The sequence below is a fragment of the Euprymna scolopes genome, chromosome 26 (genome assembly GCF_053919585.1).
Source record: "Euprymna scolopes isolate OS-2025 chromosome 26, ASM5391958v1, whole genome shotgun sequence".
NCBI classification, from domain to species: domain Eukaryota; kingdom Metazoa; phylum Mollusca; class Cephalopoda; order Sepiida; family Sepiolidae; genus Euprymna; species Euprymna scolopes.
In genome coordinates this window covers 34,141,399-34,161,742 of record NC_136507.1, presented here as the reverse complement: position 1 = coordinate 34,161,742, position 20,344 = coordinate 34,141,399, and the positions used below count along the sequence as shown (strand labels likewise).

General features: G+C 34.4%; 1 protein-coding gene across 1 annotated transcript in view; it reads right to left on the bottom strand.

Annotated features, from left to right (window-relative positions):
* LOC145247983 (innexin unc-9-like) overlaps positions 1 to 12,967 on the bottom strand; it is a 22,290-nt gene extending 9,323 nt beyond the window's left edge. Inside the window, exon 1 of the mRNA XM_080109641.1 lies at positions 12,833 to 12,967. Within this exon, the coding sequence (XP_079965767.1) occupies positions 12,833 to 12,834 (2 nt within the window). The 5' untranslated portion in view covers positions 12,835 to 12,967. The remainder of the gene's footprint in view (positions 1 to 12,832) is intronic.
* Between the last annotated feature and the right edge of the window lie 7,377 nt (positions 12,968 to 20,344).

Sequence of the window (20,344 nt, the reverse complement as noted above, 5' to 3'; positions counted from 1 at the left end):
TATATATATATATATATATATATATATATATATATATATATATATATATATATATGACTGCATAGGAACATATTACTGGTAAGGTAAAACACACACACACACACACACATATATATATATATATATATATATATATATATATAGTAGCATTGAAACAACAGACATTTATTTCCAATACTTTCCAGAATAACACCAGGTCTCTTGTAAAAACCTGTCCCTGTCGGCTGATGTGTTTAACATATCTATCTCTGCCTTTTTCTTTCTAACGTGATCCTCGGTCTGTGCACACGTTCTTCTCTTTACAATCTTTCTCCTTCATCCTTGCCCTGACGTCATCTTACAAGCGGTTATCAACATACATCTGGCACACGCACGTCTTCGCTCTGTTATATGTCATAGAAACGTTTAAAAGTTAATTATTACATATACTTGTCATCTTATTTATGACAATTCTCAATGTTATGTAATAAAACATATTAATGTTTGTCATCATTTACCGTTTTACTAATTGTTTAAATCTAATTTATGAGAATGGTCTTTATTACGTCTGAAATAATATTCCTGTTTAAATAGTTATAATTAATTACGGGTTGTATAATTATATAACTCGCATGTATACGAATAGATTTATTATATATAAAATAATATGTATGTTCAAAATTACATTGTGTATTCGCATTATTTTTGATGCTTCGTATTACTGTTCTCATATTGACAGTCATTTTTCACAACATTTCGGTCGCTATATATTATTTAATTGGAATTCATCATTGAGACGAGTATCATTTCTTAATTTATTTATTGAGGACTATTATTCACATCTGTCTTAGTTGTTGTTTCGCGAAGTTTCGGCCAACTACTCCTCTGGTCTTCGTCAGGTGCTAACCGCGACGGGATAGGAACTCCTTACGAAGGCCAGAGGAATAGTTTGCCGAAATGTCGTAAAACAACAACTAAGAAAGATGAGGATAATAGTCCACAATAAATAAATTAATTGCGGTCGATGTAATCTTCGACCTTCTTCCAGTGTATCTTATCGAACTCGGGAATGTTTCTGTCAGACTACGCAATCTGGACAGAAGTTCGAATGGAACCCTTTATTTACTTTAATGGGGTAGCTTGCTCTCGTTCCGTCAGCCATGCCTTGATAGTGTCCTAAGTTACTTGCAATTGTACCTTTCGCTCGCACACACTTAGAATTAAACCTTTTAACCTTCTAAAGAATATCACTTTTACAATTGATTTAGCAAGTATTATAACCATTGTGCCACGGGTCCTTTCGGACCGAGACATCCTTAGTTTCGTTTTACGTTGTTTTTATTTCCTGACTTTTTTTTACACAGGAATCGACGAGCGAAGTGGTGACTTATCAAGGTGCAGAGGCCACTCGAGAATAAGGGTTAATGGGTATACATTTGTCAGTGTGATTATAGCGTAGTAAACATAAGTAGTGGGAATTTTGTGAATTGTATTACTTAGGGGGGACGATTCATCAAGAACTTGTTTACGTTGGACTTGAAGACAACCAGATTGTAGTCAGCTGGAAAGCAGGCAAACGGAAGCAAACTCTAATCGTCTTCGGCCATTTATCGTTCCCCTCCTTAAACTTCAATCGTAATCATTCAGAAAGATTCGTGTCGATATGGGCTCTGTTCAGTAACTGCACCCCTAAGAGTTCTTCGAGCTAAAGTAGATATCACGCACTCGCCTAGGGCTTGCATATTTTTTCATACGGCAGCAACGAAACCTGCTCTATTAAACTGCGATCTATAAACTTGAATTGTTGCTGTCATCCTTCGCCCGTTGATTGCTGAGTGAAAGATTGAGGTAGGAGAGGAAGGTAAAAGAATTCACAATATAGTGACGCGACCACCAAACATCCTCTTACCTTTTTTTTATCGCAGTCTGCACGGCTATTATCGCTCACCTTTCCAGGTCGAGTCTTGGTTGAGTTGCAGTCAGCAAGTCATCGCCTCACAGCTCATTAAATAGGAGGTGAGGTGTGAGACAGAGAGAAAGAGTGAGGAAGGAGGGGGATGTCGACAAGGTACCCAATTCTCGTAGCCTTGAACTAGACCTTGCCATACTTCGATGACATTTACTTATTTAAAGTGTTTATATGCAGGCAATACATCAAACACGTGTGACGATGGTGCAGTTTGCGTGAAGTTTTGCATAGTCTGCTAATTTAGAGAAGGCAATAAACTGCAGAAGTGTAACAGATATGCATGAACTGATGCAAAATAATACATTTAACAATGGAATGAGTTACATTCACCTTATATTTATACACTTCGTATGGCATAATCATGTAATAATCATCGAAGTTAAGCAACAATGACCCTGGCCAATACGAGTTGGGGGAATATTTGGGAATACTAGACGCCGTATGTGCTCTCCGGCTATCTCGGCATTGTTTCCAGTCGTCATAATGTTATATATATATATATATATATATATATATATATATATATATATATATATATATAGGGGGAGAGAGGGGGGAGAGAGACATACATATATATTCTTGCAACTGTAATTTAAAAAAACGTGGCGATTCAGAAAAGAAGAGGAGAGGAGTGTACACACACACACACACACGCACACACACACACAGATATGTAAGGATCGAAATTAAATTCTATAAATTAAAATATATATATAGAAATATATTCAATTTGAGGCTTTATTGTTTGAGACATTTATACAGTGCTCTATTGTTTACATATTAAGCTTTACAATTTTGGCGAGGATTGTCTTGAAAATATTATCTCACTATAATATTTAGAAAGACAATAACTTATCTGATCATCTAATCTGTGATTAAACACACACACACACACATATATAAATATATATATATATATATATATATATATATTATTTTCCTATAAGCTTTTACTTCCTTAAAACACTTTTATAACTACCGTTTTCAAAATTGCGCTAATCAGCAAAATTAGATTTTTATCTATATATTCCATTCGCTATTCTACAATGACGTGACGTCTTTCACACACATATATAATTATTCTTTATTTGTTTTTACATACGTAATATGCTGCTACACAGTCATGAGCATGTTTCGATCAGCTAGCTACTAGTAACTAGAGACCTCTTCAGACGATACAGCCTATACGGAAGCAATGTTTGCTTTCGTATAAACTGTATCGCCTGAAGAGGTCATTAGTTTTTAGCAACATATTACTGCTGATGTAAAAACAAATAAAGAGTATACTCTGCTCTACTTCGGTATTGAGCACTCTTGAATCAACCTCGTTACAGTGCATTGGTTACTTAACCTCTGAGAACCAATAATCTTAGATTGTATGTGTGTGTGTGTGTGTGTGTGTGTGTGCATGTGTGTGTGCATGTATGTGTGCGTGCGTGTGTGAAAGAGAGAGAGAACAGAATGTTAGGGTTTTGTGTTGCTATTCGAATATTGCAATGATTTTTACATTTTATCCTATTAAGGAACTCCTACTCCAGCTCAGTGGGTGATCTAACGGGTCACGTGTTTTTAACCGTCTATGCATAATTTTAGTACTGGTAATAAATCTATTCTACAAGTGCATTAGATCATAATTGTTGCATGTTTAGCAAGAAACGTGCGCGGAATGTAGTGTTAAAAAAAGAATAAAATGAAGATACCACAACTACTACTATAACTATTACGGTCACCTCCTCCCCCTCCACTTACTACTACTACTACTACTACTACTAATAATAATAATAATAACAATAATAATTACAATAATAATGTTATTTATGATAGCTATTTATAATGCCTCTCCACGGGACAGAGTTAGACACAAGGGTCGTTTTTTTTTAACGCGGAGAAAAGGTACAAAAATAAAAAAATTGTCTCAGTCGTGAAGGATTGCTCCTCCACTGAAAGAGAACAAGAAATGGAAATGCAGCATCTGAAGAACAGATGGTATTTATTTGCTCCCCCACTGAGCAAATTAGGCACAAGGCCGTTTTTAATGTGAGGTAAAAACCAGCTCCCCTAAAAGTAGGCAAAAAGGGGGCACTCTGGTTACCAAAAATAATAATTGTCCCAGTATAGAGGGTTTCCCCTCCATTGACTGGTACAAATTATCTTAAGTGCAGCATCTGAAGAACAGATGGTATTTATTTGCTCCCCCACCGAGCAAATTAGGCACAAGGCCGATTTTTAATGTGAGGAGTGAAGGGAGGGGGAAGGGAAAAAGGGGAACAGCTCCCGAGAGGTGGGAAATGGGAGTTGGTTAAAGGTCAGGCATGTGGGGTTGCCCCCACATCTGGTCTTTGCTAGTCATAGCTGGTATTTGCTAGTCATAGCTTGCAGTATCTGCCGGAACAGATGCTACACTTTGATCTTGGATAAAAAATAATGTTAATTATAGTAATACTTAGAAATACATATGAGCGTCAATCTTTGATGAATCCTTGTAACACAATCACCGCATGAACTTGTTAAGCGTAAGAATAAAACAAAATGGAGGCACGGAAGAAAACTGTGGGAATAGCATAAAAAAAGACAGAAATATAAGAATATCTTCTTTGCGAGGGCTTCCTGCTTGCGGAGGAAGTGTTTCCCTACCGATTCTAATATCAACCACTTCTTATAATAAACCACCTTTAAATAATCAAATGTAATTAATATAAATAATAAATGTTAGTTCTCCTATACTTTTTGTCATGTTTTTTTCTAAAAAAGAGTCACCCCTTATTAAGGTCTAGAGGCCACTCGCGGATAAAGAGTTAATGAGTGTACGCTAGCCATTAGGATAACAGCATAGTAATCGTTAGTAGTGGAAATTTGATGAATTGGATTACTTAAGAGGGATAGCTCATCAAGAACTTGTTTACGTTGGACTTGAAGACGACCATATTGTATTAAGCCTGAAAGCAGGCAAGTAGAACAGAGTTACATAAGCGAGCAACACAATGAAAAAATCCCTGTTCGTGGAATCGACGTTTATGTCTAAGTATAGAAAAAGAGTTGGTGGAGGGGGTGAGTTATTGATAGTGATTTTAGATAGACAGGTGGTTTTCCTGAAAGTTTGGCAAGAGTGTACCAAATATTCGAGCTCAGACGAGCACTTGCCACGAAAACAATGATCGGCTGATAATCATCTCGTCTCATCGACACTTATTTTCGAGTTGCTTTTAGCCTCGATAAGTGATGACCCAATAGTTTAAACAAACTGATCTCAAATATTTGACCCTCTTTAAAACCTTTGTATAAATCGACTAGCCACAACTACAGCAAAGAACTTTACCATCTCTCTCTCTCTCTCTATCTCTATCTCTTTCTCTCTCTCTCTTTCTCTCTCTCTCACACACACACACACTATTTATTAAATATTTTAAAATATTTTTAAATGCATAAAATATATCCATGGATATGTGTTTCTGGGTATAACGCGTCATCAACATGGATCACCATCAACAAGGATCGAACTCACGACTACACTATCAGAAGTCTAGCGTTTTACCAATGAGTTAAGACGCCATGTATGCACGTTTTTTTTACCGCATTTAAATGTAAGATCTGTCGTTATGTTTGAGCGATATTTACGTTTCGACCTGCTATTGATTTTTTGTAATTAATTTCCGCTTTCTAAGCGGTAAAGAGATCAACCATAAAAAAGATCGAACTCACAACTACACACACACAAACACACACACACACACTCTCTCTCTCTCTCTCTCTCTCTCTCTCTCTCTCTCTCTCTCTCTCTCTCTCTCTTAGTATTAAAACCCAAATGGAATTTCATCAACAAAAGTTTGTTTCCTTGAACATCTAATTTATGGATGAGGATCCTACGAACCTGCTTCCCAACTGACTACATCATGAGCATGTTCAAGTGTAATGTAAACAAATATTTGTTGATCTGTCCCATTGGACAATCAAGCAATGTTATATCTGTGCTACTAATTGTTTGCAATCCTTTCCTGGTGGCGATAATCTTTAACCTGATTATCTATAAACCTTTTCCTCGAGTAGCCCCTAAGCCTTGATAGCAAGTGGACCATCAGTAAAAAAAGACATCCCTTTTTTCAAATAGAATGGGTCTTAAACTAAGCACTAATTCTATGAACAAAGTATCTTTACTAGAACTGCACTGACTACAACATAGCCGTTTTCAAGTCCAGTGTAAACAACTTTTTGTTGAGCTGTCCTACTAAATAATCGAATTCTACCCAAATTTCACTAGTACTGTTTATTATGACACTCGTTTACGTCCTTGTGGTCAGGTGGTCATCGGGTATCGATAAACGGTCACTCCCGTGCAAGAAGAAACAAAAAAGAACATGAAAGAACATCGCCGCCTTACGCTGTTAACACACCCGGATGCACCCTGGCTGCTCGACACCTGGATGACTTCACCGTGAAAGAGAAATTAATTGTTCAAACACATTGCTGCGGTATGTCAAGAATGTATATTACGTAATTCGTTGTAAAAAATTATGTTGACCGAATTTTTATATAAAAAAACAAAAAAAACTGAAGAGCATTTTACACTATTGTGGACTTTTGAATGAAATAAAAAGAAAGAAGTCGAAACAAGAAAGATAATTCAATGTTTATCATGTTTTTATTTATTGTAAAGAATGTTATTATTATTATTATTATTATTATTATTATTATTATTATTATTATTATTATTGGCTCACAAGGAGCTCTCACACAGGTCATCAAAGATCTCTCCTTGAAAACAGCCTGTGTTTTTCCTTGGAAGCTGAGTGATAACACGTCTCCCCAGATTTTCAGTACTCTCCACCTCTTTCGATACCATTTCCAAATAAATTTGCATTATCGCAACAGCTGCTTGCCATTGATTGCTCGTTGGCAGCGACCATTGTTCTTTACTGGAATTTAAGTGGCAATAAGCTCCTCCAAGATCCCAGGTCTCTTCGTACTTATACAGTGGAGGTCTGATCAGTGCTCACTCCTCGGTCTTTTTTTTTTCTTGACTAGAAGATCTCACTCTTTTGGGGAGGGGCGCAGTGATGTGGTAATGGGGATGGGGGTTGTGATAAAGAACCTATAAGTATGCAGCTTTAATATTCTTGGTTCCATGTAGCGCTTCATGTTTTGTCTCTGTAGCAGTTTGTCTGGTCTGCGCTTGTGGTTCACGTGTGTTGGTTTCTGCATTCAAGGGGTTTCCTTAATATTTCAGTTGTTTTCATTATTGTTGTTCGTTGTATTTTTCCAGTCATTCCTTTGATTCCAATTTCTCCTATTATTATCGGCTCACATGGAGCTTTCACACAAGTCAGCAAACGATCTGATTGGAGACCTGTGGTGTTCTTTGGAAGCTGAGCGACAACAAGTCTCCCCAGACGTCCAGTTCTCTCCTCCTCCTTCGATTGCATTTGCAAATAAATTTGCATCATCGCAACAGCCTCTTACCATTGATTTCTCGCTGGCAGTGGCCATTGGTTTATACCGGAATTTGAGTTGCACTAAGCATCCCCAAGATCCCAGTTTTCTTCGCACTTGTCCAGCAGAAGTATTTGGTTTATTTATTATTTTTATTTTTTTTTACTCACGTTCACCCTTAACAAGGCATGTCGCCACTTTGTCGTAAAAGGGCAACTGTTTGGGAGCATGCCTAAGAAGCATTAACAAAATGTTGGTTTACGTTACATTTAAACTTCTGCATATCAGTATAGTCAGGGAAGCAGGTAGCAGGAGGGGAATTCCAAAGTGTAGCTGTTCGAGGGAAGAAACTATTAGAGTGGAAACCTTTCTGGCATTTAGGGACCTCAACAGTGAAGGGGTGTAATTTTGTTGCTAAGTAGGTTTCTCGGATATATATATATATATATATATATACATATATATATATATATATATATATATATATATATATATATATATATATATATCGAGAAGGTATAAGCCCAACGTGTTTATCGGAGCACATTTCATTAAAATACTTGTAAAACAGGCACAAAGATGTAACATTGCGGCGATGGGAGAGAGGTTGGAGCTTAGTTGACAAAATGGGACTTATTATATTGAAGCCTCTTTTTTTTTGGACCCTATCAAGGAGGGAAAGACTAGTGGTAGATGCACCATCCCAGATGTAACAACAATACTCCATGCATGTGGGAATGATACTCTCAGATGTAAGTAGTTTTCTAGTACGATAGCGGGAACCTACCTTCTTTGCAGCCGCCATTACAATGTTCTCAAATAGGATCTAGAATTTATTCATATTTTCTTCCGGATTGAGCAATATTCAGGTAAGCGGCTATGTACAATACCTCAGAGAGTTGAACGTTCCTGCGTGGAATAGTTCTAGGTTACCCTTGAGCTGGGTTAGTCTCCTTTCTGATCTTCTAAAGAGATACGATACAGAAGGGGGTAGACGGAGTTCTTCAGCCGTGATAAAGGCGATACATCTAAGACGGAGGCGGGAGGGGGATTTATAAAACCAAACCGGATGCAGAGAGCACGTTGGCCCTGTACAGTAATCTTTTACCGATAATGTGATAAATAAAAAAGTTTCCAGCTTTTTCAAGAGCAAGCACGAAAGTAGTAAGGCTCGGAAAACTGTCATGAGAATGTTCATGATAGTTTGTAATATGGTCTTACTTGAGAAAGCAAAAATTAAAAGCCAATTTATGAAAGTAGTTGCGAGCTCAGTGGAAAAGCAAGTCATTTTTTTAGGTAAGTAGCGATGATCGCAAGGGCAGACAACTCATACTTTACATATATATATATATATATTGATGATGTACTTCAAGAATATAGTTAATAAAGTTGTATAATATTGACAGATGTTTTGTTATCACAGGAAGAATTAGTCGCATTGGAACTATTAGGGGCATTCAAATAAGATCTCTTTAATAAGTATAAACAACCAACATAATTAGAGTGTTATATATATATATATATATATATATATATATATATATATATATTCACAAAGAGGTAAGCCTATATATATATATATATATATATATATATATAGATATATATATATATATATATATATATATATATGATAACTAATGGCTACACATATGCAAACATGTTTCAGTGACGACCCTGCTAGGGAAAATCACCTCATCAAGCCAAGAATATCCACGAGAGTATTATATATATATATATATATATATATATGTGTGTGTGTGTGTGTGTGTGTGTGTGTGTGTGTGTGTGTGTGTGTGTACAGTAAGAGAGAGAGAAGATAAATGAATTTGATGAAGGGACAATCATTAAACCAATCAGGCCTATCAAGATAGTAAAAGCTCTACACGCTACAGAGGGGCAATTTATATTATAAATAAAATATGAGGAAAAACAGTTACATAAAACTTTATTATATCATTGGATCCATATAAAGAAAAGTTAGACCATAGCATTTGGAAGCTCAGTGCTTCTCATCAAAAGAGAAGAAATACCAGGATTATACAAATTCAAAACATCATTTAAAGAAATTAAAGAAATAAAAAAATAAATAAATAAAAGATACACATATATATATACGAAGGAAAAACAAATAGAGGAATGTCGACTAATGAATCGGTGTAGGGGGAAATAGGGAAAAGGGAAAGTAAGGAAGAACTACGAAAGCGATAACTAGACTTTTTTTCTTTTCTTTTTTTTTTTTTGTAAAATTCAAAAAACGTAGCAAAAGTACAATAATATTTTCCAAAATAATAATTAAGCATATAAATTTTTTATGCCTCCGTTCAGTCTCGAAAGACAATGGATACCCTCTGCAAGGGTAGCGGCGTGTGTAATTGTCAGGCAAAGGTTTAGCAATCCCAACCCCACTTCTCCTGAAGTGCCACTGCTTCAGTCTAGTGGCAAAGAGAAGTTCAGGAAAAGGCCCGCGTAAAAATGAACATTTTTGGATTGCGTACGTATGCTACCAACGAGATTCGACTCAGTTCTTGACACCATGTCTTCGTACCCTTAACCCATATTATTTCAAAAAGATGTGTGTGTGTGTGTATGTGTGTGTGAGTGAGTGTGTGTGTGTGTGTGTGCGTACGCGCGCACGCGCGTACGTATATGACACAATCCATTTCTGTGAGTAAAACTAAAGATGTACCCAGCCGTGAATGGGTTTGACAAAGTGCAAGATGATATCACTTGAAATCCATTTCGGTATTCTTTAACCCCTCCTAGGCACACCCAATATTTTTTAGCGTATGAATGAGAACCACGAGCACTCCTAACCCACACCCAGGGTACTTCAGTAGCTATTCTATTTTATTTATTTTTGAATTATTATCAAGCGGTAAAAATTAAAATTAAGTATAATATCGCATTTTCCTTTTTAATCGTAGTCTCGCAAACGCAGACTCTACGAAAAATGTTTACCTACTTCACTTGCAATCTATATATTTACTAACATATATTTTTTCTATTTATATGTATAGTTTAACCATGGTAGCATAAAGAGACGGTGAGAGATAAAGCAAAAACTATACAAACATACTACTGGTGAGATCGTTGCTTATTAAAACTACGATCAAAACATTGCAAATGGATATGAAACTATTACACACACACACACACACACACACACACACACACAAAAAAAAACGTATCGCAAAAAGAAAAACAAACAACGTCTCTCTCTCTCTCTCTCTCTCTCTATATATATATATATATATATATATATATATATATATGATATCTATTTACGTACCTATGTACGTATGTGTGTATGTGTGTGTATAGATATTATTTTAGTACAAAACGTTCATGTGAAAATTGAAAAATAAAAAAGCTGTAATGAAGTAGTAGAAAGTTGTGAAGTTTTACGATGTTTGCTTAAATATATATATATATATATATATATATATATATATATATATATATATATATATACATACTTGTATATATAGTATGAAAATATGTTTATAGCAAAGTGAGTTAATTTGTATAGGATATATACATAGGTATATATAGTAATATTTATACATATTTGATTTTTGCATGGTTATATATATATATATATATATATATATATATATATATATATATATACATAAATGTGCGTATGCGTGTAATTGTATAAACTTATGAAAATATATGGCAATTAACAACACAGAATTTTTCGCATTCCATATTCGTAATCTTAAATGGATACATACACACGCATATCTATCTCTCTTTCTTTCTCTCTCTCTCTCTCTATATATATATATAACTACTTCATTTACTCACATAAAATTAATATACGAAAGTATAGATTTATGCGTAAACTTTAAGTATTTACTTCAAAAGTGCTCAATACGTAGGTAGAGCTAGTTAGTAATTTATAAAATATAGATGGCGATTAAGCTAATAATATATATATGGTGATTAAGTAAATAATATATATATATCTATCTATCTATATATATATATAGATAGATAGATAGATAGATAGATAGATTGATAGATGTAGATATAGATATATAAATATATATATATACATATATATATATATAACAGTCAAAGAAAGACGACTAATAACTAAAATAGATATTGAGTTCATTATAGAACTCAATATCTATTTTAGTTAGAGCTTCATAAAATAAGTTTCCAAAGATGTTCATAATTATTTTTGTTATTACACTTGATCTCGTACACAAAAATTTTGAATTGAATTTTTTCTTTTAATTTCAGTCGACTCAAAGTACAAAAGAAAAATGGCGGCGTTTGTTGTAATATTCTTAGACAACGGAACTTTTCATTCACAAGCTGATCCTCATTCGAAAGTACATAGACCGACATTGTAATTATTATTACTATTCTAGTGTGACATATAATATATTTAACGGAAAAGTAAAATACAAACTTTACTTAAAAAAAAATGTCCCAGGTGTTTAAAATACACCTATATATGAGTTCAAGCGTCCATAGATACCTGCAGTTTCATAAAAGCACTAGAAATTGAGTTCAGTGTAAAAATACGAAGTGTGGCTGTTCTATAATCATGCGTGAAATCTTTAAGTCTGCGGTCTGACTTCGCAGTGCTTACATGAAACCACAAATATATATGGACGATTAATCTAATGTATAGTGCTCGTTCGAGAATAATTATCTGTTCATACCGTAGAGAGTTAGAATGCCGACTGTTATCTCCACAGTCGAGTTTCGATTCTGGCTTAAGGCACTGTTTTTATGTAGCCACACTGACGAGCTATAATACAGAAAAAGAAACACTATATATATATATATATATATATATATATATATATATATATATGTGTGTGTGTGTGTGTGTGTGTGTGTGTGTGTGTGTTCTAGGGTATTTAGTTCTCTCCCACTGCAAGAACTATTACACCAGGGCCGAAAATGTGGATTGAGAAGTCAGCGCCCCAGAAAAGGGGGCACTCTGACCTACGAAGAGTGCCTGGGAAGCGCCGTCGGCATTCTTCGGTGAGCGTGCCTCAGGCGATTAGCAATAAACTAACCTTTTCTCAAAGAGAGAAGGCAAATCCCGGGAAGGTGGACCTTCTAGAACTGCAAAAAACATTTACTTCTAGAACTGCAAAAAACATTTACAACTACCTCAAAATCAATAGGGATCATTACAGGAATCGCTGTTGATTTTGAGGGTTCGGGATAACATTCCTAGCCGCGCGCGCACGCGCGTGTGTGTGTGTGTGTGTGTGTTCTATGTATATATTCGAAGCGTTTTATTATTAGCTATGTTCTTTAGTTTTTGAGAAGTAGGCCAATAAATGTACACACGAAAACAAATTATTCTCACTCTAAAATAATCAACATAACTTTCAGAAAAATTACATATCTGTAGATATTTATAAGGAACAATGAAATAAAGTGGCCACAATGGATGCAATTCAACAAAAAGTACAAACTCACATGATGTCCTCAGCGGGTTAAATCATAAAATTAAAGCGATTGTTAAAACCCGTAAACTCGTCAGGTCTGTGTCTGTGTGTTAGAATGACTGTCTCTCTTGCCCACTCTAACAAAAAGAGAAAAAAAAAAACTTTTAAGTGGGCGGATTCTTTAGTCAACGAATGTCTCCAAATATGTGGGCATGGTCAAAATAATTGACAGCGTCAATCATAATTTCGACCAATGAAACGTTGATCTCAACTCGTTGTTCAACACAGAAGACCCAGTAAAAAGTTTAATGTTTGTTGAACCTCTTCTTAAGCAGAAACGGATACGCAAGTCTTCGCTTTTTGCGTTAAACTTTATTGTGAAAGGCAAAAAAGAATGTTATTTCAAATACGTTGTTTACGATTAAAATTTCCTGCGAAGTTTTATAAACCGTATTTATAACTTTTAATTAAAATTATGATCTTTTAAATAAAATTTGTAACATTTTTATCGCTTGTTGATATTTGAATTTTGATTGCATTTATTTTATTTTGTGACTTTTTAAATTTAATATGTGAATTTTCTTCTGGGTAATTTTTTTATTTGATTTTATAATATTTTTTACATTTTTATTTAATCTTGATTGCTTTTTGTGCCATTTTTATTGTGTTTTTTTTTTACTTTTCAGTTTTTTCTGACTTTAATGTTATTCTGTGACTTTTTAATTTAATTTGTACCCAATTCTTCTGAGTTATTCACTATTTAAGTTTGTGAGGTTTTTTTTAAATTTGTATTTCATATGTTGCTGTTTTTGTGACATTTTTTGTATTATTATGACATTCAAAAATTTGATTGCTTTCGATTTTATCCTGTGATTTTAAAATTTAATTTGTGACTTTTCTAGTTAACTTTATTTTTTTTCATTTGATTTTATAAGATTTTTTACATTTTTATCAAATCTTTAACGTTTTTGCGACATTTATATTGTTTTGTTTATTTTGGAGTATTTCGACTTTTACCTTACTTCTGTGACTTTTTAATTTAATTTGTGACTTTTCCTTCTGAGTTATTCATTATTTGAGCTTGTGCGTTTTTTTTTTGTTGCTTTTTTAAAACATTTTACTTGTCCTTGGTGTTTGTGACATTTTTAGTATTATCATAACTTTTGAAGATTCAATTACTTTTTCTTCTTTTTAATTCCATTTCCCCCCCCCCCCCAAAAAAAAAGCACAGTGCCACTTTAATGTAAGGAGCGACTATCAGTGACGTAAGTTGCAGGGATACTATGTAGGGAGTTGAGTAGCAAGATATCTGTTGACATTACACTTGAATGTCAGTACAGGTGGGAAAACAGGAACCCAGAAAGGAGTTCCAAGTCTAGAATATCTAGGGAAGAAACTATTGGAGTAGAAGGCCTCCTTACATCTAGGAATTTCTACTGTGTGGGGTGGGATTTTGCTGTTTTCCGGGTTTGTCTGGGGTATTTACGTCGAGGGGATACAAGTGCTTGTAGTTCGTCAGAGCATCCACCATTAAAATACTTGTAAAACAGGCAAAGGGATGCAACATTTCGTCGATGGGACAGAGGTTGAAGCTTAGATGACAGTTCAGGGCCTATCAGGTTCACGACTCTCTTCTGAACCTTGTCTAGGAGCGAGAGAGCAGAAACACCAGCCCAATACTCAATGCATAGGCGAATGGTGGCCTTGTAGAGGTGCAGAATTCTTTCATGCGTAAGTAACTTTCTTGCACGGTAGAGCGAGCCGACTTCCCTCTTGGGGGGGGGGGGGGCTTTATGGCCTTCGGGCCCAGATCAAAGTGTAGTATCTGTTCCGAGAGATGCTGCAATCAAAGACCATTGCTCTTGTGGCAATCTTCTTGTCCATGTAGGAGTAATCCCACATACCAGCTGGCAAATCACTATCCAGCTCCCATTTCCCACCTCTCGGGAGCTGTTCCCCTTTTCCTTTCCCCCTCGCCCTCTCTCTCTCCACATTAAAAAACGGCCTTGTTCCTAATTTGCTCAGTGGGGAAGCAAATAAATATAGCCCACCTTCCTCGCAGCGGCCCCAGCAATGCACTCAATGCATCTCTTCCAACTCATGTTCCCTATGAACGTTAAGCCGAGAATTTTGAATAAAGTGCTTTCAGGTAATGTATCTTTAACTATAGCTATTGGTGGTTGATATTTTTGTAATTATTCTTGTAATTACTGAAGGAGACAAGCTTAGTCTTGGCAGAATTGAATGTGACCATCGATTTATGTCCTCATTCCACTACAGATTGGAGGTCATCTTCTAGTGTTTCTGCCATTTCCATATATACGTGTTCATTTGTTTTCCCCTCGTACCTGTTATTGAGAATGGTGTTAACAAATATTATACCTTTTACTTGAACTTATGACTTTTTGATTTAATTTGATCATTTACATTTTTATATTTGTTTAACGATTTTATTATCGTTTTTATTATTATATTTTACTAGCATGGGTGCCCGGCGTTGTCCGGGTATTTGGAGATGCATATTGAGCAAAAAAAAAAGTGGTCAATTTTATTTAACTTTGACCTCTATTATGACCCCTTAACAATTATTGTTTGGGGCTCAAATTAAGTTATTAAGTTAGATCCATGTCCAAGGAACCTATATCTAAAATTTCAAGTGTTTAGACCCAAAATTGTCGGAGGAGTTTGGTAGAGTTCTCAAAAGTCAAATCGTTGAACTTTGACTCCTTAATCGCCAAATTTCTGGCCGAAAACCGATCCTATCGATTTTCCGAAATCTCAGTACCCTGTATATCAAATTTCGAGTGTGTAGACTTAAAATTGACAGAGTTATTGCGTAGGGAAATGTACACACAAAGACACACTGATACACAGACAGACAGACACTTTCACTTTTATATATAGATTATTATGTTTCTATTATGTTTTTATTGCAACATTTTATTATTGTGTTTTTATTACAATGTTTTCATTATTATGTTTTATTATTATGCTGACATTTAGGTTTTTATTTACACAATGAATTTTAAATAAAATTAATTTCTTTCTTAATTATTTATTCTATGATTATTTCTATATTTTTAAAAATGAATCCTTAATCTTTGATTTTTTTTAACATGTTTTGTAAATTTTTCTTTTGTAATTTTTTAACGTTTTTTTTTTAGTCATTTTAAAATTTCTACTGTAAATTGTTGATCACGTTTGTAATATTTTTATTTTATTTAATGATAGTTTAATATTTTGTGATATTTTTAGCTTTTGTGACATTTTAATTTTTTGTAATGTCTTACTCTTGTGACATTTGTGACATTTTTCTTTGAATTTGTAAAACTTTTATTTTGTGTGAGATATATTTTAGATTTTGGCTTTTTAAAATTTAATGACAATTTTTATTTTTTGGCATAGTTATTTAAATTTGCATTTGTGTGCTTGCCTAGTACGCAAGTGACTCGCGTTTCGATTTCCAAGTTTGGATATGTTTAAATGGTGATCCCAAATTAGGGTGGAACACGAGTTTTGAACTTGCGGTTCGTGGCTTGTATGGAAAATACCAGTTCACATTGGATAATCTTATCTCTCTCTCCCCCCCTTCTCTCTCCCCCCTTTCTCGCTCTCTCTTCATATATATATATATATATATATATATATATATATATATATATATGTCAGCCCCTCGTTTCTTATCGTTCAGCACTTTCAGTTGAATTAAGTCGGTTAATTTTGCTCTTATGCATAGATCATCGTATAACGATTAGATCACTCTGACTGACGTAAAAAAACACTTAAAAATAAAATGTTTAATTTCAATGTTATTTCGCGCGGTTAATGGTAGCCGAATGGATACGGTCTTTATTAATGAAGATGGCTTGTGTTGTCGGGTTCGAATCTATTGACTGGTGTTAATCGTGACACCCTGCACTGAAGATTCCCGAAAGGATGAAAACTAGTGTCTATAGGTATTTGATTCCTAGAGTAAATAACTATATAGATATATATATATATATATATTTGTTTACTGTTTTTTGGGGAAAAAATTCCAACAAAGAAAACTTTTTCGATATGAGAGCTAAATATTTATTTATTTAATTGTACAGGCGTACAGAAAAACATTGGTACCCTCGGTTTCAAGCCCAACGTAAAGGGGACCAGTTAATGGTAAAACGTGAATGATGTTAGGCTCTCGTCAGCCATGTTGTTTCTGTCTCAGGAAAAAATTTCAGGCCAACATTTATTCTTTTATAATGATGTTCATTTTTATTTAACTATAGCTTATTCCTATCTCTGTATATTTTATTTTATTCTAATATAAATTTTCTAATTTTTTAATTTTTTATTTAATGCATTTTAATAAATATGTACTGTTCTGTTTTTGCATGGTTTGAGGGTCTCACTGCGTACGCTCAGACAGGTCTTTTGAAGGTCATTAATAGTCTTTATAATGTGGTACTTGATGAAAGCCTGTTTACATAGGAGACAAGCGCTCCTAATAAACTGGGAGGACCGAACAACGAACGAATACCCCACCTAAAGGATTTCTTCAAGAGTATTCTAGATGCAGTCAACTTAGCGCATAAATTAATAAAGTGAAAATGGACATTTACACAATTGTAAATATAAATATTTAGTATAAATTAAGTATGAAAAGTATGGCTACCTTAAAGAATACAATACACATAAAAGACTTTGAAATCAAATAGCCTGCATACCTCCCTAACTATTTAAAATAAAAATAATAAAAAAGGTTAAAAAAATAAATAAGATAGATTAATTAGCTCCCTTGGACCAACTGAAACATGGATTATTTCCCCTTAACTGAAATAAGATAAAGTAATTATCTCCTTTGCACCAGCTAAAATTAACAGAAGGCAGACCGGAAACCATGCAAAAACAGAACAGTACATATTTACTAAAATGCATTAAATAAAAAATTAAAAAATTAGAAAATTCATATTAGAATAAAATAAAAGATACAGAGATAGGAATAAGCTATAGTTAAATAAAATGAACATCATTATAAAAAATAAATGCGGGCCTGAAATGTTTTCCTCAGACAGAAACAACATGGCTGACGAGAGCCTAACATCCTTTACTTTTTACCATTAACTGGTCCCTTTTATGTTGGGCTTGAAACCGACGGTACCAATGTTTTTTCTGATCTTCTGTACTATTATATATATATATATATATATATATATGGCAGTGTAGCTTAGTTACCTTGAAGTACATCCACTAAACCAACATGTGTCCACCAAAAAGTGCTCAATGAGTTAACAGAGCATGTACATTACATTTATTTATACAAACATTGATGACTACATATGTGCATATATGTTTCTGTAATCTCCCCAACAACGGGTTACTAGAGAAACATGTATGCACATATAGCCCGGAATTTTATGAGAGTTAACGAATGTTTCATCCTCCGATATATTTTTTTCATTTTTAATGCCAACATAATCGGTGAAATCGCCCATTTCTCAATTAAATCGATTGATCGCTGCTCCAATCGAAGACCCAGGAGCAAATTTATCGTGCCTCTCCACAGTGACTCCGTACGAAAAGCATAGTACTCTAAAGAACCTGACGTTGATTTTTATAAAATCATTTTTATGTAATAATTTGGATTGAAGTTCAAAATGCAAAAGTCAAGTATCATGATTCCGTCGTGCTCTAAACAGAAACTTTAATTTCGAATGCGCACCTGTCATATCAAAGAACCGATTTTCTACTAGTGTAGTAATAAAACTCCCTTGTGATGTTAGGTCGTATAAAGCGTTAACTTTACTCAGAATCGCCTTTTTCTTCTTGGATCTGATTTTTTTCTATTATCGATAATCGATAATCAATACTTATTGAAGACATTCCAATACAAAATCTATCAAAGAACACTGCCAGGGACTGAAGTGCATTTGTGTGTAATTTAAAAATAATCCGTCCAGCCGCTTAGGAATCCATGGGAAACTCACTCACTCACACAGAGAATGTTCCTGTTATATATATATATATATATATATATATATATATATATATATATATATATATATATATAGGTGATCGGCGTTGCCCGGGTGTTTGGAGGTGAATGTTGAGCAAAAAACAAAACAAAACTTTGACTCCTATTATGACCTCTTAACATTTATTGTTTTGGGCTCAAATTAAGTTATTAAGTTAGATCCATGTCCAAGGAACCTATATCTAAAATTTCAAGTGTTTAGACCCAAAATTGTCGGAGAAGTTTGGTAGAGTTCTCAAAGGTCAAATTGTTGAACTTTGACCCCTTAACAGCCAAATTTCTGGCCGAAAACGAATCACATAGATTTTCCGAAATCTCAGTATCCTGTATATCAAATTTTGAGTCTGTAGACTTAAAATTGACAGAGTTATTGCGAAGGGAAATGCACACAGACAGACACACAGGCGGACGCACAGACAGACGCACAGACACGTTCACTTTTATATATATATATATATATATATATATATATATATATATATATATATATATATATATATATATTTGTGTATATTGTGTCTTTGAAAGTGGAATTATTTCGTATAAAAGTGACAAACACCTGTTGTTTTTTATGGTATGCGAAATATGATATTGTATGTATTGAGAAAGAAGTGATTTGTTTTATTGTTACTCTTTGAGGTGTTTTATGGGTGGAACATATGAATCAGCTTTCATCATTGGTTAGTGCCACTATTGTAATAACATTTAACAAACAACCTTTGTACTCTAGCATTGGAGAAGGGAAGAAATAACGTATGAGACATATAAATGGTCACCTGTAATTTTACTAAGATTAACCTTTTTCCAGAAACAATTATCAAAAACGTTCTTAACCACCGACTGCCGGGGTCATTAGAGTTACTTCCACGAGTTTAACGTTATTCCCCTCTAGATTGACATTGACAGGAAACGCTTTTTTGATGAATATTGCTCCAGCCAAGGCATTTAGCCATTTGATGTAAAATACTATCTCAAGGTCAATAAATAAATAAATAAATAAATGAGTAAATAAACAACGATAACTGTGAGATAGGCTGATTCTGACCCAGAAAACAGCAATTCTTCCCCCTTTGTCGTAAATATTGTTTATGGAATGTGAGTGCTAAAGGACAAAATTAAGGAAGCGAGAGTTAAGATGTTAGCAAGAAAGTTGTTTCTCTTCTTGCAGGATAAAACTTGTACCAGCATCGTATATCTACAGGATAGAACGATAACATTGTCGCCATAGAAGAGAAGACATGATTCCATTTCCGTTTGATGAAAACCGTTTTCTTTTACATATTGTTGCAGACCATCTACTAGTTGGTTAGTTGTGTACAAATCCCAATAGCGACAGGAGCCTTCTATCATGTCTGAAAGTGACACAATGTCTAACGAGCAAGATCAGAGATGTGCCGCTGTACAACGCTCTCCCATTTAACATGTGCTTTTTAAACGTCTCTCTCCCCGCCAATTAACTCGGTCCCATCCACTGCTTTCTCGCCCTCGATACTACACGTCCATCTTTCTTGGCTTGCAACTTGCTTCTCC